This window comes from Paralichthys olivaceus, chromosome 6, assembly GCF_024713975.1.
Source record: "Paralichthys olivaceus isolate ysfri-2021 chromosome 6, ASM2471397v2, whole genome shotgun sequence".
Taxonomy (NCBI): Eukaryota; Metazoa; Chordata; class Actinopteri; order Pleuronectiformes; family Paralichthyidae; genus Paralichthys; species Paralichthys olivaceus.
Window position 1 is genome coordinate 2,976,583 of NC_091098.1, and position 22,777 is coordinate 2,999,359.

The 22,777-nt window shown below is 40.7% G+C and overlaps 1 protein-coding gene across 3 annotated transcripts in view; it reads left to right on the plus strand.

The window, feature by feature from the left end:
- plch2a (phospholipase C, eta 2a) overlaps positions 1-22,777 on the plus strand; it is a 191,929-nt gene that overhangs the window by 165,794 nt on the left and 3,358 nt on the right. For 2 of the 3 annotated variants that reach the window (XM_069527293.1, XM_069527292.1), the window contains 11 exons: positions 511-666; positions 5,116-5,214; positions 7,132-7,232; positions 7,611-7,699; positions 7,931-8,113; positions 8,358-8,465; positions 8,896-9,020; positions 10,933-11,017; positions 12,783-12,929; positions 14,558-14,637; positions 18,504-18,888. In XM_069527293.1, coding sequence (XP_069383394.1) covers positions 511-666; positions 5,116-5,214; positions 7,132-7,232; positions 7,611-7,699; positions 7,931-8,113; positions 8,358-8,465; positions 8,896-9,020; positions 10,933-11,017; positions 12,783-12,929; positions 14,558-14,637; positions 18,504-18,888 — 1,558 coding nt within the window. Of the gene's footprint in view, positions 1-510; positions 667-5,115; positions 5,215-7,131; positions 7,233-7,610; positions 7,700-7,930; positions 8,114-8,357; positions 8,466-8,895; positions 9,021-10,932; positions 11,018-12,782; positions 12,930-14,557; positions 14,638-16,151; positions 16,230-18,503; positions 18,889-22,777 lie in introns of all 3 variants that reach the window. The other variant, XM_069527294.1, reaches the window with a different exon arrangement.

Below are 22,777 nucleotides of genomic sequence, written 5' to 3' on the forward strand. Positions count from 1 at the left end.
CGGCACTCCTCTGAAAGCCATTTGGCCCGCTCAGTAGATCAGGCATCTTTACCTCTATGCTTTTTCAAATTAAACACCTGCTGTCATAAGCAGCAGTGTCAAAAGCAGTGCCATTTAAGAAACTACATCAAATGTAGTTGCAAGTAAATCTACGAGGAAGGCACATCCATACGTGCAGTTCCAAGGTTTGCTGTGTCTCCCAGCACAGTGTCAAGAGCATGGAGGAGATACCAGGAGGCCAGCAGTTACACGAGGAGAGCTACTGGTGTGCATGTTTCTGACCAAACTGTCAAACAGACTCCATGAAGGTGGCATGAGTGCCTGACGTCCTCTAGTTGGACCTCAGTAAAGATTTCTAACTTGAATGATTAGTTCACCAAGATCTGATTCATGATTTAACTGTTCCTTTCTTTTTGAGCAGTGTAAATATATATATATATATAAGGGCTGTTGAAAGTTACCCTCCTTTATCATGTGTGTAACTGTCTCTGTGTACTGTTCATCCTCCAGACATCTGCCAACAGAAAGCAGGTGGAAAACATGGCCAAGAAAAAGCTTGATAACCTGATGAAGGAGTCAAAGATTCGAGACAGAGAAGACCCAGACAGCTTCACCATCACAGCTCTCCCTCCAGCTGGGAAGCCCTCAGAGAAGACTGGCTCTAAGGTAAACACAAGTTCAAGTTAAAAGCACACAGCATGGAGACGAAGTGAGGAATGACAGAATTTGATAGAATTGTAGCTGGAGGAAAAAAAAACGTGCTTTAATTCAAAGCAACTGCAAAAAAGCAAAAACAAATTTAAAATATATTTCAGGTCGGACTGCTGCAGGGGGTAAAAGTCAGCCAGGCACTGAAGTGTCTCTTTCCTCATTGAAACAAACTTTCGCCTGAAATCAAGTGTGAGGCAGAAACAGGGTCTCCACCAGACAGTTCAAATCCCCGAGCTAGCTGTGACACTGACTGATGGATTAGTTACACTCTCTCGACCATAAAAAGTAAAATAACTCCAGAAGTCTTCACTTGACAGCTCTGCTTCTCTCTTCACCCAAGTGTCCAAAGCGTTTGGCTGCAAGTCTCATGATCCGACTGTAGAGTCACTTATCCATCTCAGGCCTGGTTTGTTTTTTGTACCAACCACACCATGCTCAAACACCATGTTTGTTTTGGCCATTCCATGCCTGGCTTCTCATCATCTTGAAGTGATGATATATACACTGATCCCCATACTGCTGGCAGTGTGTGAATGGTGGTTATATAAATGCATTTCAAACATTCGCACAGGTTCAGATCAGACAGACCTGTTCCTCCCAGTCAAGCCCTCCAGGCTTCTCCCTTGCTGCCTGTGAGGCATTAAAGCGAACCAGGAGAACTCAGATGATCCGATTGAGACTTCACCCTCGGCCCGTCAGTGTCACACATGGTTACAGTGAAAAGTGGAGCTGCTATTATCTAATGCAGCCTTTCATGGTGCAGTTTCATACCTTCAGGCTGGGTTATCCTCTATGAAATCATATTAAAGCCACACCAGAAAAACAGACCAGTATAATGTTTCAATGGGTATATGAGAAGAGTCCAAGACATTAATGATAATAACATATATTATTTTAACCAGGCAGGGTGCAGCTTGTGTTAGGGCTGGGCTATGTGACTTGAAATCAATATCACGATTATTTCAAGCTTTTACCTTGATTAAGATTAATGAACAATTATTTTATGCCACCCCCACCCTCTGATCGAAATATTGTGGAAAGTATTAACCAAATTAAACGACATGAGCAAGATTAAATCGATGAGATTAAATGTCGGTTGCTTTACATTTTAGCTTGTATCTTCTGAGCTTTCTCTGCTCCTCGATCAGTGAGAAATGAGGAAACCTTCAGGGGATGCAATTCAACCCTCTGTACTGCCCAGGGCGGACTGGAAAATAATCAGAACAGACTGCAAACAGTTTTCATTTGAATTATTTTTGAATCAGAGGTGATATGGGTAAACTGCATCAGTAAAGCTCTCGTCATAGCACTGAAACAGATCTTTTAAGAGTTTTTAAAGATCTGATTTGAACTGTTGATTCAGGAGACTATGCCATCTTGGTGCTCTTAGACCTGACGGCTACCTGTCATGTTGGAAAATTGTGTTGGAATTGAAGGCGCAGCACTGAGGTGTTTCAGTTTTACCTAACAGATAGGAGTTTCTACGTCCACCTGGTTGATTACTCCTCCGGGACAGCCCCACTTACATGTAGTGTCCCTCAAGGTTCCGCCGTAGGCCCCATCCTATTCTCCTTATATATGCTGCCCGAGCATAATTTTTTGAGAAGTATGTCTCTTTCCACTGCCTTACAGGTGATGATCAAATATACTTGCCCTTGAATCTTATAACTAAGAGTTCACTGCAGCCCCTGTTTGACTGCCTAAATAACGTTAAATCAGGGATGAACTTAAACTTCCTCAAACCAAATGAAAACAAGACTGAGGTTATTGTGTTTGGACACCCTGAGCTGCTGGACGTGGGCACCCTTGGTCTTCTAGCCCCTGATATTCACACCTCTGTGAAGAGTCTTGGTGTTCATTTTGACAGTGTTTTTAAATTCAACAAGCATATTTCCTCTGTAATTAGTTCTAGCTTCTTTCAGTTGAGACTTATAGCCAAGGGAAAGGCCTGTCTCCCACTTGAAGAGCTAGAGAGGGGGATCCATGCCTTCTAACTTGCAGTACGTCCAAAATGCTGCTGCCTGCTGCCTGACAAAGAGGGACACTATTACACCTGTGTTGTGCTCCCTCCACTGGCTTCCTGTTCTTCACAGCATCAATTTAAAAATGTTATTGTTAACTTAGCTGCTCTGTCGGTAATACTTCTTCATTTCCAGTGTGACTGAGGGTTTTTCACATTTAATGCATTCCTTCCTTTAAATACTTTTTGAACATTATCATACTGACACGTTCACTGTCATTATTTAAAGTTAACATTTCATGGACCTCTTATTCGTCAGTTCATCAGTCTTGGTCATTTTTCTCAAGCCTTCATTGTACATACATACTGTATGTAGAAAGTGGAAAGTGAATTCAGCCCTGGATCTGCAGGTATGGGGGGACATAACGTGATTTGTTTTCATGTTGTATTAACATGAAAACATCTTGTTGTAACAAACCTTTCACAGTATTACTGACCCACTGACCAATTGTTCTTCTGGCATGGCAGCGTGACTTTAGGAAATACGTTTTTAGTTTGCAGTAGTTTCACTCGTTTACTCACCTGAGTTTTAACCCTTTATATACAGTCTATGGTTTTAACTCATGATCAGATATTTAAGCGAAGCACACTGACTGGTATCTGAAACGTTCACAGAAATTGACCAAGAGAGCTTTTTATATTTACATGAATACCTCTCTTATTGTTAGAACATATACCTGGAACCAACTCTTCTCCAGTATTTAGAGAGAGGAAGTCAAACCTCACAGCCGAGGATTTGTTCTGATTTCTACCTCCCCCATCCCATGTCCGTCCCCTTCCACAGCTTTTATTTGGACACAGAGTTGAAATACAGATCATCTATTACTGTTTGACTGCATGGTTCAAATATCATGTTGTTTTGTGAGCAGCTGAAAAATAAGTGTCGATACAAAGAACACTGCACAGATAAAGATATTAGCTTAGCTCAACCAGTCAGTGCAGTGTCCAGTGCCACTTGTCATTCTGGTGTTGTTCTATATGTGAGGTGGGGCATCAATAGAATGACAGAGGAGTATTTCCTTAGATTAATATATTACACCTAGTGAAGTTTCTAACCATTGTCAGTCCTCAACCTTTTAGAAAAGTATCTCATGCTGAAATTGTTGACATACAAGTACAACCCTAAATCAGAAAAAGTTGGGACGGTATGTTACATTTAAAATTTAAACTGAGAACCGTGATGAAGTGCTGCAGGTGTCATTTTCATCTTTGGTCCGGAGCACATGACGTCCATTTCTCTCAAAAAAGACCTGAAACACTGACTCATCCGACAACAATACACGTTTCCACTGTGTTATGGTTCATCCCAGATGCCTTCGAGCCCGGAGAAGTTGATGGTGCTTCTGGACACAGTTAAAATAAGGTTTTCTTTTGGCACAGTAAAGTTCTGGCATTTGTGGATGTAGCTGCGTATTGTAGTGTTTGACAAAAGTTTGCCAAAGTAATCCTGAGCCCATGTGGTTATATCTTATAGATGAATGACGGTTCTTGATGCAGTGTCGTCTGAGGGATTGGAGAACACAGTTAGTCAGTTCAGGCTTGTGCTCCTGCCCTTTATGCACTGAAATCCAGATTCCTTGAATCTTTTAATAATGTTATGCAGCATAGAGGGTGAAATATCCAAATCCCTTCCTATCTTTCTTTGAGGAACACTGTTTTTAAACATTTCAATAATTTCCTCATGCATTTTTTGGCACACTGATGATCCTCAGCCCATCTGTGCTCCTAAAGGACTAGGCCTTTCATGGATGCTGTTTTTATACAGAATCATGATTACAATCATCTGTTGACATCAACTATTTCAAAACACTTTATATTTTAATCATTCTACATCATTACTAGCGCTAAATTGCCCCCGTCCTAACTTTTTTTGGAATGTGTTGCAGGCCTGAATGGCAGGAATGGATGTTTATTTACAAATTAAATAAAGTTGACAAGACAAAACGTAAAATACCTTATGTTCATACTGTCTGCAATGAAATACAAGTCAAATTCAATTTAGAAATCACTGCTGTCTGTTTTTTATTTGTATTTTCCGTACCGTCCAAACTTTTTCTGAGTTGGTACTGTAGAATCATTTCTACTGTTGCTTCAGTGTTTTTTGAAATTCTTGTTTTCATGTTTGTGATGACTACTGACTGTCTTGTCTTTACGTTCACGTTAAGTGGTGAAGCAAAGACAAGAGTTTCAGAACACTTGGACTGATTTCTTTCTCAGAGCAACCAGTTTGAATTCAGTAGATCTAATCATCCCAAACAAGTCTTAGTTTAGTAGAATAAGTGCAAGAAATGTGGCATAATCTTAATCTTTTTTTTCCCATTTTCAGTTACTATTCTTAAAAATGTTTCCTTACACATCATGCTAAGGTTATCCTCTGCTGTCAGGGTAAAAGTGAGGATGGGACGGACACAGCGGACGAGGCTAATCCCAGCAGCAACAAGCATTCAAGCCGTTCCTTCATCGGGAGCTTTTCAAAACGCAAGGTTGGTCTTTTTTTTTTTTGAACTTCTCCTTTCTCTGATTTGCTCTGTTTTCTGCATTATCCTCCTCCTGTATATCTCCTCAATCCTCCGTCTTCTGCGATGTGAAGAAACTGAAGACAGCAAAAACTTTCCATTATAAGGTGCTTGTCATTCATTTGGGTAAAAAAAGAGCAGACATCTTGATTATTGATGATGTGTTTTACCTTGACACAGTATGTTGTTGTGTTACTATGGCATTCAGCCATAAAACTGGATAAAAAAACATCAATTGAAAGAGATTGGCAGGTAAAACTAAAGAACGGTAATAACCTCAGTTCATTTAAACATCAATATTACAAAGAAATGAAATAATTAAATTTGCAGACCAAGAAAACCTCTTAAGCTGCTTTGTTAAGATCCCATTAATCAGATGCATGAGGTGTTTTATTTCAAATATCATTTTGAGTCTGGTAAAAGCACAAGGCTATGGAGGGAACTGTCATGAATATTGATTGGTGTTTGTAGGAGCTAATAGAACTGATGACAGCTTGCTCTCTGCTGTCAAGGACTCCATGCCACCACCTTCACCTACGCCTGTGGATTTAACCCCTGAATCAGGCAGCAGGTCTCTGTGCACCAGTTGCTATTGGATGCAGAATGAATCAACGCCCCTGAGTGTCAGATGAGGCAATAAAGTGTTTTACAGGGAGTGAAACGACTCAGATTTAAAAACACTGATATTTATATCAAGAGATTTGAGACATTTGAAGTATGGCAAGTGAGACTATACATTTTTCAATGTGCATGTGACACATTTACTGACGATTACGAACAGCGGAGTATGAATAGTGCAGCTGTGTTCAGCCCTCTCTTTTGTTAGGTAGCACTTGACCAGATTACTGAGCAGCTGTCAGTATGAGACAGAGTTATGACTTTCCCCATTGTCGTATAGTTATTTTATTCATGTTCCTCTAAACAAAGCCCAGTATAGCACAACAAGGCCTGAAAAGCAAGGATGTAGCCTCTCTAATGCACAAACAAGTGGAAGTGGGACCTAGGCTTTAACAGCAGCATCCTCCTTTGCTCAGGACAAATCTATAAAAGTACAGATTCCCAGTCCTCTCCAGAGGGGCAGCAAACTGCTTCCACATGTGTTTTTTCCATATCCCGCTGCTATTCTGGAATTTCGTTTATGTACATTGTCAAACTTCTCACACTGTGAGAATAAAGGCAAAAAAGCAATTAGGGGCCAGGGAGGAAAGCGGAGACCAGGGGGAGGACAGCAGAGGGCTGCAGGAGCTGGATGTGTAGTGCCAGGGCTTGGTTAGGTTTGGCAGATTTGGTGGTTGTGTGTGTGTGTTCCAAATTCACAGTGCAGTAAGTAGAATCACACTCATGTATACAGATATTGTGTATTATATCTAATAATTCTTATTCCTCTGAAAAACTTCCCCTGGACAGTTTCCAGTTTACCCTCATTGACTCGCTCTGTAGATGTGGAATAAGTGAGTCTCCCTGTTATTTGACACATTTATATGTTCAGAAAACAATGATAAATTCATCTAAAATCACATTTACTTATTAAATTATTAAAATGATTTACTAAAAACATGAATCAAAGGCTTTAAATTAAGTTTTGTGTCAAGGATTTTTAGGCCTTTGGTGTTTATTTGATAGAGACAGTGAAAGAGGGAAAGGAAACAGTGCAAGAGAGCATGGAAATGACATTCAGTGAAATGTCCAGCCAGCTGGTAGCCAAACTAGGGATCTGCACCTTAAGGCATATGCATCCCCACATGGGATCCACCCCTATACATTGACAGCTTTAAACTTTAACCATCACTTATAATCAAAGCCTGATACACATGGCAGAAGGGACTCGCCAATTTTCTTTGGTTTTCCCTCATTTCGTTTAACGCTCCCTTTTTGTTTCGGCAGAAAAAAACGACCAAGCTGAAGAAGACATCTAGCTTTGAAGACACAGATACGGATCAGGAGAGCACAAGTAGTGCCTCCCGTGCCCCCCTGCACCACAGCAAGTATGCTACACACACACACACACACACACACACACACACACACACACACACACACACACACACACACACACACCTGACTCTAGAGGGTTTTCTGAAGAACTGACAGACTTTTACATTTACCGAAACAAACATTAGTAGAATGACATTAGTCTTACTTAAATTAGCCTCTACACACAAATGTTACATCCGATCCAAACGACTTAAACAACATAAGTGAGGTCTCATCAGCTTTGATATAAATATTTCTACTCATCCATCCAGGTCTGGGATTCTGTGGCATATTAATTATGGGCCTTTAGGCAAAGCCCATAATGCTACTAGCCTACTAGCTGTGTGTGTATGCTCTTCTGTAATTTTTAACCTTTGTTTCTCTCACAGAAAGAAGAAGACCATGAAGTTATCCAGAGCTCTGTCTGATCTGGTCAAATACACGAGGTCTGTGGGTCTCTATGACATTGAGGCACAAGGTGAGCAGCTCTCTTCTCTCTGTACAGTTGTTCACTTTAGTAACTTAAATAGATTCGCTCTACTAAACCTGATGCTCACTACCTAGTAGGGAGAGTGACATTAATTTCGCATGCTAGTCTTTTAGCAGTTGCAAACTTTATAATCGAATCATATTAAATTCCTGTTTATTGAATCCTATGTTGAATGGAATGGAAATCTAGAAACAAAAGATGTCTTTGTGGTCCTGGCAGCCAACTGCAGCTGGCAGGTGTCGTCTCTCAGTGAGACCAAAGCCCATCAGGTGATGCAGCAGAAAGCTACGTCCTTCATCAACTTCAACCAGCGGCAGCTCTCCCGCATCTACCCCTCCTCTTATCGCGTGGACTCCTCCAACTTCAACCCTCAGCCCTTCTGGAACGCAGGCTGCCAGCTCGGTATGAGCTTAACCCCACTCACCATGTGCACCATGTTTCCAAAATTCAAACACTGCTGCAACTGTTAGAAATTCAGGCTGTTTGTCAAGACTTTGGTGAACAGTCGTTTTCTGTTGAGCAGCTGCTGTGCTAAGAGCAGGGTCACCCACAATGCAGCTGCTCAACAGAAAATGACTGTTAGCCTGCACATGGAAGTAAAATACCCAAACTGCTGACAATAAAACAAAAACTACTTTAATTTCAGTTGCACTCAATTACCAGTCAGAGGGCCGGGTCCTGCAGCTCAACAGAGCCAAGTTTTATAGCAACGGCAACTGTGGCTACATCCTAAAGCCTCTCTGCATGTGTGAAGGTCAGTACATAAAATATAGACCTATAATTATATATATCATCTTTGCACTGCTCATTTTGGTTATATGTGAGCATTAGAAGAGCATTAGTTATTTGTATAATACAACAGTCAGTGTTGTCATAATGAATCATAAGTAGAGACTTAGTCTGAATACATACACCATGCTGTGGGCACATATAATCTGTAGTTTATAGCTCAGACAAAAACACAATTATGTTGACAAACTGTTTTCATGATTTGTGTTTAGAATTGGTTAAAAATTGTCTTTATTCTTTAACATTTGTTCCAAAGGCCATTTCAGTGAATCATTTCTGGTTCTATAGGATTTGTCAATGTAAATGTTACAATAAAAATGGTTATTTTTGGAATAACCTGTTAAATTGTGTAAGTGATAGAAATAACTTGTGTACTTTTTTCCCACGCTCTGCAGGTGCCTTTAACCCCAACCTGGAGGACCCACTGCCAGGTCAGATGAAGAAACAGCTGGTGTTGAAGATCATCAGTGGACAACAACTGCCCAAACCCAAAGACTCTATGTTAGGGGACAGGGGAGAGGTAGGACACTGTATTTTTCCTGTTAAGGAATGTTTTTATTTTATCACTGTGGTTACATAAGTAACACCACCAATGTACAGTACAGCTTTGTGCACCACTACTGATTTATTAAATGCATTCTGCATTGTACGAAGTAGTCGTGCAAATTCGTCCTCTCAATTCCTGGAATTTTGTGCTGACGGGGAGAGCAAGGGAATTTAAAGTGAAGCATTTCATATTTATGAAAAAAAATCAATGACCAAAGCTTTGTGAAGGCAGCAATGTCAGAGTCGGTGGTGGTTGGACCTAAAGACTACAACAGAGAAGAGTAAAAAATACATGGTGATGTGGCGTTAGAAGGAAATCAGCTCACCTGACCAGATCTGCTGCACGATACACTCACTGCTCAAACGTTCCTCTTTTTCTCTACTTTTTTAAATGTCAGTTGTGAGTTAGACAGTGTTAGAAGAGTGTGGTGATAACTCAGGTGAGTACTCTCTCCAGGGAAAACTTACTTGACAGGCCAGATGGCTTGTTATACAGAACCATCTGTGAACATTTCTTTAGAAACCGATTGTATAAGGCACTTATTTGGTGTGATAGGATGAACTTACTTTTTATCACCACGTATCGCGGCTGTCAAAGTCGGTCAAGGAGAAGAGCGAGAACATCTTGTGAAATATGTTAAGTGTCATTCTTCTTTCAATGAAGCAAGAACCTCCAGGTCTGATATAACTGATGCTACAGCAGCAACGATGCTAACATCTTATAGGAGACATTGATAAACTATCTGTTCTCATCATCACACCTAACACATGCCTGTCTCTGCCATTAGTTCCTCCCTCATAGGACGATAATTGGTCCGAACCCCCAATGGTTTGGCCACAAGCAAACAGCCGTGAGTCTGGAAAGATGAATTCTTGCCTGTGATAAATAGGGTTAGGTATTGTTTCGGTTTAAATGGTGCCAGAACCAATATTTTTTTCTTAAAAATGTAACACATTACTGTTAACTGTTTTAAGTATACATAACTTAAATATACAAATATAAATGAGTGGACATTTCTACACACTTTTACATAACAAAATTCTTATAATAAATAAATGTTACCCAACTACAGGAACACTGAATATTGGTTTCAGTACTTCACACAGTGAAATACTCCGGCTCCAAACCCACGCTGCCGGCTGATGAGACTGGCACGAGGCCACCTAAGCGATCAAACACGAAGCATCCCCTCTGATTTCAAATGTATCTCTTATCCTGTGCCAGGTCCCAGCTCTCGGCTCCCCACTCTTCATTGCTCAGACATGTGCTTCACAGCCTGGTGCGTGAAACACAGCCCCATGTTTGACCATTTAGCTTGAGGCATTTTGTTGTCAGGATGCCTCGAGTTTGAGGTAGTGACTAGCTTACTGTATGGGCAAACATGCTGCCACCGCCAGTTAGATATAATATTACTAGGCCCACGTGCTGATGTTTATGTTGCCTGTAAGCTGGGCAATTTTAGTACATGACTCAAGCACCGAAATGAGACCCTGAAATCTGCATTGTGATTGTTGTCTGGTAGGTAAGGGTCGTGTTAGAACGTTGTGGATCCCAACCCTATAAATCCAGCTGCCTGACAAGCTGAAGAGAAAGCAGTACTTGGTAGTTTTACAAAGGAATTTAACAGGAACATAACAGTTGTGTAAAAAAAACACTGAAGGGATTAGAACACTTACTGTACACAAACCAGTGGTATCTACCAGCCTTGAAGCCAAAAGGAGGGTGTAACTGCTATTAAAACCAAACCTCCCTAGCAGAGGTAATGATTCTAATTTTACTTTCAGTGTCAATCAGATTACTGCCAGAACCAAGAAGTTATTGTTTGGTCATTAGACGTCTTGGAACTTGCTCTGAAACCTAATCCTGTGAAACGTCTTTCTGTCAGATCATTGATCCCTTCGTGGAGGTGGAGATCATTGGCCTTCCAGCGGACTGCTGCAAGGAGCAGACCAGAGTGGTGGATGATAACGGTGAGTAGATGAACAGTTGAATTTTTCTGGTTCATCCATCTTTACAAACTATTTGATACTTATACTATATATATACATTTTTGAACTTGTGATGTTCCTATATGATTTTATATGTAAGTCTACAATAATCTAAAGCTAAACCCAGTGTGCTCAAATGCAGCTTGGACCACACCACTGCTTCTCTGCATGTAACAGTACAAACTCAAAAGCAGCAGAATAATAAATAATACAATTTAGACACAATGAAAGAAAACAAAACTTAGGGTAAGTTATAAGGTAAGTAATAATATTTTATATTGAGATATCCATGATTAACATCTTTATTGTGTCATTCTATTTAATCATACAACTTAATGGCTAATTCGTACTAGTCAAGCTATTATTAAATAGATCTTAAAATAAATATTGGACTGGTCATACAGGTAGCATGGATATCAATAATGATGTTATGATTTCATTAAATGTTGAAAGGATTTCTGACCAGCTAAAATCTTGAATTGTTACCTTTAATGGCTGGAGTGGAACTGCCGATATCTTGAATTATTCCGACTTTTCAGCAAAATAACAATCACAGTTGTTGGGTAAACCCTAATAAATGTTGGCAAAACATTTCTGACCACACTTGCCAGAGGCTAAACAATGGTGAAGTTTTGAACCAGAGGGCAGTGAAACATTGCCTTCCTCCTGTTGTTAAGTTATTCTGTGAAACTGTGGAATATAGACCAAAATCAACTCATCTTTGCAAACAGGGTTGTTTATTTGCATTTAGAGTGGGGGATTCTATCACGAGTGGCCTGTCTGATCGGGTTGAATATGTATATTGCAGTGCGAACAGGATGCACATTTGAACTTTCTCTGTTATTAATGTCTTTCTTCATCATATATCTGTGATGTAAAAACATCAGATTTCCACACAGTCAGACAAAATCCTGCACAGCGTCACTCCTGCAGCTTCACAAGCTGATGCAGGAGTTTAATGTGTTGTTGAATTGAAAAAAAGGAACAACTTGACAGCAATAATGAACATTTACCAACAAAATACCTGCATACTAGTCTCAGGAGGTGTCTTATATTCACCCTGGCTGTGACATATTAGTCTATTTAATTATTTTTCTTTTGATGCAGAAAGTAATATTAATTGCTGTCCTGATCTTTTTCTTCTTATCTGAGTTGCTTTTCTGTACATTCATTGTATCACAAGCTCGATTAGATTGCCTTGCCGGCCAGATACGACTCAGAGGCTGGTTCCCTAACCCTTGGATAAATAGTACAAGATAAGATCTTTACTGCTGACCAGTTTGCTGTGGATGCTCTGTTCTCCAACTGCTGAGTGCTTGTTAATGCTGGGATTTGTGAACCACGCCACACATGATGTCCTGGTGTTTGTTTGAGGGGATCTGTGGTTTGGTGAAGTATACCTTTGTCATACGATTAGTGTTAGTGTATGTGCTGTTTGAGCTGTCTCAATGCCTTCTGATCTATAATTGATTAGCTCAGCAAGAGTGGAGATATGCACAGCCAGCACCTCTCTGTCAGCACAAACACACACACACTGAATAATTGATGAGTGCTGAGCTCGCTCTCTAACTTTGTCCTGAACCATCCATTCTCTCCGTCCTCCATCACTATTACTTTTTCTCTTCTTTTTTTATTTGCTCACATTCTTTCATTGTCCTGTCTCTTTTTTTTCTCCTATCGTTTCCATTCCCCTCCACCCCTCCATCGTCCTCCTGCACCCCTGCTTCCTCGGGGCGGTCTCCTGAAGGGTTCAACCCGATGTGGGAGGAGACTCTGGTGTTTACAGTCAACATGCCAGAGCTGGCCCTGGTGCGTTTCCTTGTGTGGGATCATGACCCCATCGGCCAGGACTTCATCGGCCAGCGCACCATCGCCTTCAACAGCATGATGCCAGGTAAGACATGATGCAGCACCTCCTTTAAGATGGAACTGCTCATGCAGATCATGTTTCTATGGTGACCTCTAAAAGCTTTGATCTAGTTTTTGTTTCTCATGTTTACACAGAAATTCAGTTTCATGAAAGAAATGAGCCAGAAGGGTAAAGATTTGAAAACCAGGCATGAGCATGGCTGCTCTCTCATATCATAAAATATTGAAATAATACATTTATTTGAAATGATCAGTGCTACTCTGGTCTTTTGGACTGATTCTGGCAATTGCTGTTTGGTACACTATGTTATTTAGAATCACTTTAGCAGAGTTTATTAGCAGAATAGATTGACATTTTGGAAAATGTGTGAATTTACACTGCTGGAGAAGGAATGTGGGTAGGCTAGCTTTCATGAAAGCAAGAAGACTAGAGGCTAGCTGGCTAAGTCAAAGGCTGGAAAATACACAAAACCACTGACGATAAAGTGTTTCTTTTTTCAAATTCAAGAGATGTCCCATGCCAACTCAACTGATAATCATTGCACAGATTACATTAACTTAAAGGCACCATAGGCAGCTGTGCCACATGGGTTAATACATATCCTCAATTGGTGGCATACTTGCAAATAGTCAATATTAAGGAACTGAAACTTTGGCCAGCAAACCCAGGATGTCCCTAATTTATAAACAGAACGATTAAAGTAAAAGTAAATATTCATTGAGGGCCAGGGCCCTTTAGGAGCTGAAGCTGAAGGAGATCAACACTTTATAAATCTGCCCGGCACTCTTTTGTAGCATCTCCAACTATAGAAGGGGTTGCCATCTACTTCTTGTTGAAGAGTGCAGCCAAAAGCTGTGATCACGTCAGGAACTGGCTCACTGATGTGATGCCACAAAATCCTTTACTGATCAAATACATTGATAGCATATATCAACCTCTTTTTTTTTTCTTTTGTCATACAGCTTTTTACAGCTAGAAGACAAGACTAAACAGTAGGTTTAGTTGTAGACCTTATCAGAATGATTGGAAACAGAGAGCTCAGTGTCATCTAGGTACTGCTCTGGTCAAGAAGTGACTCTGCACCTCCGATGTTTTCCTATCGCTCACACTTAGAACTGATCTTTATGAAATCCTGCTGAATTCATTTTTATGTTCCTGGATAAACGGGGTGTCGCTTCTTCTGCAACAATGAAGTTAAAACATTCCCCTGCGTCATAATCTGCAGGAAGAGCGTGGCGCTGTTCTCATTGGTTGTTCATGTTGTCTGTCAAAACATGGATGGGATGAGTTCTATCAACGTTATATTGACTTGTCTTAAATTTCTTTTGAGGAAAACCTACATATATATTGTTTTCTTGCCCAGCCTTAGGTGGAACTTAATGCTGGAAGTAGCAAATTTGACCATCCAGCAGAGGCATATAAACAGAATGGTATTGGGCCAAGTTTCAATTCTTGAGGGACACCATACTTAAAGTATTGTTGTTATTGAGTTTGATAGATAGGATCTATACCACTTATATACTATGTTATGGCCTCCCAAAATAGTTTAAATATTTGGTGATCCAGTAAAATGATCTGATAATGATGCTAGTGAGGACCATGTGTTTGACTCACTGATAATGTGCCTGTTTCTCTGACCTGTCTGTATGAAGGTTATCGCCATGTGTACTTGGAAGGTATGGAGGAGGCGTCAATCTTTGTTCATGTAGCCGTGAATGACATCACTGGTAAGGTAAGTAGTACAATGAAAACCGGCTGAAAACAATAAAACATGTGTTACATTGACTCAGCTCCAATTTGTGAGACTCCCTGTGTAAGAGTTTATTGCAGAAAGTTAATCACTCTTCGATTTTTGTTACACTTTTGCGATAGTGTCCAATTTTATCAATATTTTATGTTCAGATGTAGAATATTTCAGCCAATAAACATTTTTAACTTAACAACAACACCTTATTCAGCATCTCACAACTCACAAGAACAATGTAAGGGAACTTAAGGATGATGATATCAATAATTCAGAATTGTTGAAGAATGATCAACAGAACAGTTGTACAGTGTGCGTGACTTGTTCACCTGTTGCTGCAGGGCTATTAATTGATCTTCAGAGCAATGGTGGCCATACTTTAAGATCATTTTTCCCCTGCTGCTATATGTTTAAACACATTTGTGTTTTTGCAATATTTAGAGAGCTTTTATTTCAACAAGTTTGAGATTTTAAGAAACTATATGATCAAAGATTATGCAGAACACAGATCTCAACAAGTCTTTAATAGCAGCTATGCTGGGTTTAAAAAAACTTTATTGGTGTGTCTCCTTTTACTTTGAAAAGATATGATTAACAGTAACATTAAGGTCAAACTGTATTGCTGGCTGAAAATAGATTAACCTTATTTAGAAAAAAGCTATGTGAGGCAAAGTAAAAACAACCCCAGACATTGTGAACACCCAGCACCACTGACGTCATACATGGTGTGCTGGACCTACATGAAAATATTGTTATTTTTCTGATTTACCTGCCCAAAAAAATGTTCCCCCTTTGCTCTTACGCACGTGTCTGGGTCTGTTTTTTTCTGCTCCTTACATCCAGTGAAAGGAGCTCTTTCACACAGCTAGCATACAGTGATATTTTAGACCATAGTTTCCTGTCATCTTTGGCTCAATATTTATTTTATTTTTTTCTGTTGAACGCAAAGCCTGCTCCATAAAAATGGTTTTCCCACTCTACTGTGGATGACCTTAAACCCCATCCAAAAGCTTCAAGATGCAAAGGAGCACCAACTATGTGACCTTACTGCCTCACATTATATGGTAGTTTTCAGCCTGCAGTCTCCAGTATATTCATGCAGTTAAAACACCCGGAGGCCTAAAGCTTTATCGGAAAATAATCATAACCTGAACTTCACCTCTACATAAATTTCAGATGAACCATCTACTTTCATGTGCTATGGCAGTTTCTGGTCATATGAATATTACCCTGTATTTAGTGTTAGTCTTCTGTTATAGATAATGTAGTTGTTACTATCTCCTGATATCCCTTTAGTTTCACTGCACCCCGCCGCGTCTCCAGACATGTTGTAAATGACCTCTCTGTTGTTCATTGTCCTTGCTTTGAACTTCCTCTTTCTCAGCTGTTGCCATGTGTCTCCTGTTGTGATTTCTCTCTTATCCCCCCACCCGTTATTTTCTTTCTTTCATCCTCCCTGTCTCTGATTTTCACTCTCTTCTTGTGTCTGTTTGTGATTCCAGTGGACCCCTCTTTTTCCAAATGCTCCATTTAGCGGCAAGACATTTTTAGGAGCCCTGAAGCTGCCTCTCAAAACTCAGGTGTAGTGAGACCCAGTCAGCATCTTGCATGAGCCGCACTCCACCCTCTTGCCACCTATGTGACACCCCCGTTCACAACCCCCCTTTTATCAGCTAACTGTAAGCATTAAAAATATGAGGCCAACTCATGTCTCACATGAGTTATGATGGCTTGACCTGCCTGCATCTTCATTGACCCCCAAGTAGATCCAATGTCATTAAGCTGCCCGGTTAAAAGGCTGGGTAGAGAAGCGAGAGATGTGAGTCAGGGAATCTGCCAGGCTGCAGTGACTTCTCTGTGGTGTGTTTTGCAGAGAGCCTTTTTCCTCTTAACTCAGGGGTTTTTCAGTGTGGTGCACTGCAGTGGTATACAGTTCCATTGCCTTTGAGGACACTTCTCTTTTGTAATTGTATACAATAACTATCTTTGTTTATAACTCACATTTTTAGTATTTCATAGAATGATCTTGTTCTCAAAGCCTACTGGGATGCAATTTTTCAACTGCACTCTTAGGCCATTTTCAGAGTTGGGTCTGGACTTTCTCCGCAGTTTTCCCTTTACACATGTACAACTCAGTGAGGCGTTCTGTGCTCAGAGGCATTCATAACAGCTACAAATCCTCAGCAGGATGCAGGTGAGGGCTGGTGCAGCAGACAGAAGCAGGATGACACACCAGCGTCTGCTCTTATCAGTTCAAACTCTTGATATCTCTGTCTGTGTGTACGTGTGGCATCGCTTTTTCACACACAGATATTTGTTTTCTTTTTTAAATTTTTTTTTCTTTTTGTATGTGTTAGTAGAGTAATCAACGTCCCCACTCACTCACAGTCAACCCAGCTGGGGATCCCTTGCTGTGACTTCAGCAGACTTTTTACTACGGGAAGGACCAGAGAATGTCTGGTTGTTTTCACTGACCTTTGCGTTCACACATACACTTCCTCCGGACAAACTGCGGAGAATCTCTTGAGTTCTACAAATACTGTAGATGTGTTATTGGTGGATGATAGATATTTGCTTGGAAATAGCTCTGAAACCCCAAGATGACTGTGACTGTCTGGACTTATCTCAGTCCTAAATGAACATTGGTATAATAACAATTACAATCACATCCTGTTACTGTAATTTATATATATATATATATATATGGAAAGATTTTGTCTCCTGGTAGCTAGTTAATCATCATGTGCAGCTCAGTCTACATTTCCTGTTTTTCACTCAGCCAAAAGCTCTTTTCTATATTGTCTCGTCTTTTTGTCTTGTCTGTCGCTTTCCTTTTGACAGATGTTCAGTAATTCTTTCACCTGTAGTCAGACTATTTGGATCTACTTCTTTCACATTGTCCAAACTTTTTTTATAAGCCAAACAATAACAACTGTGGGTTATATACCACAATAACTGTGTCTTATCCCTCTACTGCTCCATTTTCCTCATTTCTGTCAGTGATTTTAACATGTCATGTTTTCATTGTTTGTATGATTTGACTCCCCGTCATTGTGGCTTCTGACCAGTGTTGTGCAGAACAAAATTTTAAATTATGTGTTATCTCAAGTAAAGAAAACAGGAAAATAACCTGAAGGCAGGTTTTGCTTCTGAGTATTTTCACTTAGATCTTTTGATTGATTGTACACAATATAATTATTTTACGAATCAGAATTTTCACCCTGTGATAAATGCACTTTCATGAGTGTTTTTAATTGTTCAGTGTATTAGATTAGTTTAATTTGTATATAGAAAAAATAAGGTGGCCTACATGAACATAGTAGCAGTCTATGTATCAGCTGCTAACACATGACTGCAGTATTGTATTTTTCAGATGCATCCACAGTGTCTTTGTGGTCCCACTACTGAATCCCAGCACACAGTAGTTTCACATCACCCTATTTAGTTGTAGAGGTAAACACGGCTTGAGGTGCACTGTGTGTTTAAGTTTGACTGGTAGTTTCAAGAAAGTGTTTGTCTACTAATATTTATTTATTATATTTAGACAGATGTGTGGTGCTCAAAATGTAACAGCCTAACACTTTGAATCTTAGTGGAATTCAAAGCTAGTCAGCATGGATTGCATCTGAATGATCATATTAAAAACTGTTAGTGATCATTCAAAATAGTTTTACAGAGTATATTGATTCCTTTTTATAAGCATGCTCACTGTACTATCCATGTGCTTTTGAAATAATGCAGCGTGGACCAGTGCCACCTGCATTAAAACAAATGTTTTCTTGCACGACCTCTCTGTGATTTAATGTAAACTTTCTTGTTTGTTTGACAATAATATTTCATTTTGTTTTTGTCAGGCCAGAGCAGCCACCGGCATAAAAGGGCTGTTTCACAGAAACCCAAAGCAAGCTTCCCTGGACAGCCATGCTGTTGCACAGCACAGCCGTAAGCACCCGTTTGGTGCCCACCTCCTGCGCCGCACTGCCAGTGCACCCACCAAAGGCCAGCCCAAAATCAAGAAGGGCTACCCAGAGATCACCATCGACACCAAAGACTACAGCTCAGAGGGCGCTAGTGAGGATCGAGAGTCTGAAGACCGGGACAAGGCCTCGGCTGCCGCCTCTCACCAGCCCACACCACCACAACACCAGACTGGGGATTCACTGGCATCTCACCAAGCCACCAAGGCGCCCAGGGACCATCCTGACACCAATGGGGCTTTTCACCCTGAGGAGGGTAAAGGTAAGCGCCCACCTTTTGCAAGGCGACGACCCATGAGTGAGCCTCTGAAACGAGCCAGTCGGCTCCGCCTTCATGACTCACCGGACATGAAGCCAGGGGTGTTTGCGCGTGTTGCACTTAACAGCTCAGGCCGGGTGGGGGTGTCGTCCAACTGCATCACATGCGTTATAGGCTCCAAGGAGAGTCCAGAGGCTGAAAGAAAGGGTCAGGTCGAGGAAAGGCAGAGATGCGAATCCAAAATGGCTGCAGGGGAGAGACAGGAGAGAAGTAATTGCTCTTCTTCAATCAAGAGACAGGTTAAGCCAGAGCCTGTAGCCAATCCCCAGACCCTAGCTGCTCAGCCAGAGTTACAGCAGTTATCTCCCACACTCAAGTCCTGCATGGATCCCCAGTTTCAATACTTGCCCCAGGCTCTCCTCCAACCTGTCCCCTTTCCCAAGTCCAAAGCCAGGCAGACTCTGGGTACTCAGCACATCCGTACTCAGCCTCTCTCATCACAGAGGAACACCCGGTCCTGCAGTGTTCCCCGTAGACACCCTGCCAACACTGTAACACCCGCGCCAAGCCTCACACCAGACTGCAGGACCAATCTCCGTTGGCAGCAGGCAACACCCCCCAGCTATGGCGCGGTTTGTCGCTCAATGCTCATCCCATTTCCTGCAAATGAAGCTCTCTTGCTCAGTGACAGTAGCAGCTGTGACAGCTTGCACAGTCAGAGCAGCTTGGAGTCGCCTCCGATGCTTCCTTCGTGTTCGGTTCTCGACGGCCGCAAGAGGGCTGTAGGCACCCTGCAGCGTGAGATGAATGCCCTTTTTGCTCTGAAAATGGAAGAGTTGCGCCATAAGTCCCCCATGTTCTTTGCTGGTAAGATGTCTCTGAGGCAGTCTTGGTAATAACCCAGTAGCTCCAGTGTAGTGGCTGTAGTGGACCTTTTACATACTGTAGACTCTATAGTGCAATGTAGACCTTCGGTTAGCCTCCATACGTACCGAGAGCATAAATGTTCTGTATATTATGATGTTAGAAACCTGTTCCAAACCTCTGCTGTGTAGCTGTAGGTAAGACACACCTTGATATCCCATGTGTTCCTGATAGTTTAAAGACAACTATAAATCCCGTTGCACTTTTTTACAATTTAGAGTTGATTCTTCAATTTTCACTGAATTATATTTTGGCTGATTAATTCCAATTTTGCCCCTTTTTTGCCTTAAAATACTTCCCCTGATACTACCCACCTGCTTGGCAGATGAGAAAAGTGGTAAGTTACAGATTAAAATGAATGGAGCTGTTCGATCTAGTGACTTTAGCTCAAAGCACACCCCCTCATATGTCCCTCCCTTTTAGTCCTGTTCATCAGGCTGCAGCTGACTGCCCCTCCTCATGATGCAACAGTGTTCCAAACATTTTTGTACATGCTGTTTTGATTTAGAATAACACATTTATTCAAGCCAGATCTTAGCTTGTGTTTGTATATTCAAAGGTGTGAGGTCCACATGGAACGTTGATGGTTGTTAAGATAATTATGATTTTAATCATCATGGCTCTCTATAAACTCCTTATTGATTTTAATCATTGTGGACCTGGTGGAGTAAGTATGTGTGTCACTACAGAGCTGAATACTTGAGTACTGGCTGCACAAATGCACATATATAACCTAATTTACCTGACCTACAGGTGCTGCCATCTTGTGTTGGTAACATTAGTTGGAGCCAGAGTCTGCACAGTAGTGATCTTAACATGGAGCACCAGTATCAAGCTCCTGCTGATACATGCACCTGACTAATTGCTAGTCAGTCTCACCCGTCTATCATGACGTCCCAGCCAGTCTTTATAGCATCGAATTACTAATCAAAGCTTGACATTTTAAATTTTTAACCGAGGAGTACATGAAAGATGAAAGATTTAGGGGGCATCAAAAACTTTAAGGGGAGCAATTAAAATGTATCGAACAATTTGTTTTTCTTTAATAATTTGAAATGAGGAGAAAATCAAAATGATTTCATTTGAACAGAAAAAGTTCAGTTTGTATTGCTGCTTCAAACTGTTTATAACTGATGTCCTTATCAGCTTGTTACTGTAACACAGGTTCGAACACTTGTAATCTGTGTTCTACTCAAATATCATTTACATATATAGTCTCTTTTTAAAGTATGTTGACAGAAGCAAAACTAAAACCTTTCAACATAATGCAGTCTAATCCACCATTACAAATCAGTTATATCTACAAGTGTAGGGGTTTACCATCAGGTTGAATCTTAGAAAGGCACATTGTTTGTCCTACTACAACTGCCTTAGCTCTGGAAGTCACGAGTTACTGATGTCATGGGTGCGTCCAGCTGAAACCCCCTCGTCCTCTGTCACGTAACATATTTCAGGGGAGTTCAGTTCCTGCTAAACACCAGCTGGTTTATACAAGCCCACTCCTAAGGAGTTAGATTTATGGCCTTCTGACAATGGCAGATGTTGGCTTTCAAGTGTTAATCATGTCGCCGACTAATGCTACACTTTTTATCAACTCGTGATGAGTTTCTCTCCACAGCTTTACCTCCTCTTTCTTTCCAGTGCAAAACAAAAGCTGTTTGGTTATTGATGGATTGATCTGCGATAACATCTCTTGTTAAGATGCTTTCTCTGTCCTGTGAACTGTTTCTGTGCCTCCATTTTCCCCTCTCTTCTTTCCAGTTTTGCTAAACCCTTTTTCCTCTCTGTCCCTTTTGCACGCTCTCTCTGTTCCTAGTGCAGAATTGAGGGGATGACCAGAGCCAGGTAAACTGCTGATTGCATGCAGCCTTTAAATACAACCTTCACTTCACCCATCACTCTCTCTGTCTCACCAGCCTGCTTCGTCACACCTCTTGGGGTTGTTTTGGTTTTGAAATCCATTTTTTGCTTTATTTTCACATATTTTTGAAATGCACAAACTGAAAAAGATATCAATGGGTAGTAATGGGAGCACTGTGCAAGCTTTGTTTTCAGATGAGGTCACTAGGGGTGCATGTCCAGACAGAGACTCTCACTGGAAAACGCCATTCATTCAACTGAAGTTTGCACAGAATCACTTTTCAGTGTTCAATGTATTCAGGCATTTATTTGATTTATTACAACTTATGCCTTACAATCCAGTCAGTAAGTATTTCAAAAGTTCCACTTTTTTTTCTTCTCAGGCTCGACACATTCGTTTTTAATTTGAATAATGGACACTATTTTAAAATGCTAAGTCTCAGCTTTAATTTGATGAGTTTTAGATCTAGGACTTCTAATGGTGGATTAAAATAAAGAGCCCATCGGAAAACAACGTCCAAGACCACAAAAGCTGGTCGATTGGCTGGAATAGTGTTGTGTGGTTCAATCTGAGACGTTTCCTATTTACAACACACGGTACAGACAGCTAGTTGACCATGAGGAGATAATCCATCAAAAGTGTCTCGAAATAGAAAAGCTTACATGGTGCCCAAATGACAAGGGTTCAAAAGTAAATGGACGATAAACATAAAGTCAAACAGTTTAGATTTAATGTTTGGTGGCTCATCCTTTGTAATCACGGACTTCTTGAAAGTGTTGGACATGAGCAGAAGCTTTATATCTTCCTCTTGGTTCAACGTTATTATAAGACACAAATTGTAGTTTGTGATTATTTTCTGAGGCCTCGGTCAGCAGATGTAGTGAACTTGAAAACAGAGCACAACTGGCCATGGCATGCAGTTAAAAGCTTGGGTGAAGGAAAACAATTGAACCTCAAGTTTACTTTGTCAAGTTTTGGAATTAGAAGTGGCTCCATAAGTACAACTCCAACTTTAAATTCTCCAAGGTTCTCTCTGTAGAACTGATTCTAATTTGCCAAAGGTAAATTAAGCAACGCATTTCACATATGCACCACACAGATGTGTAA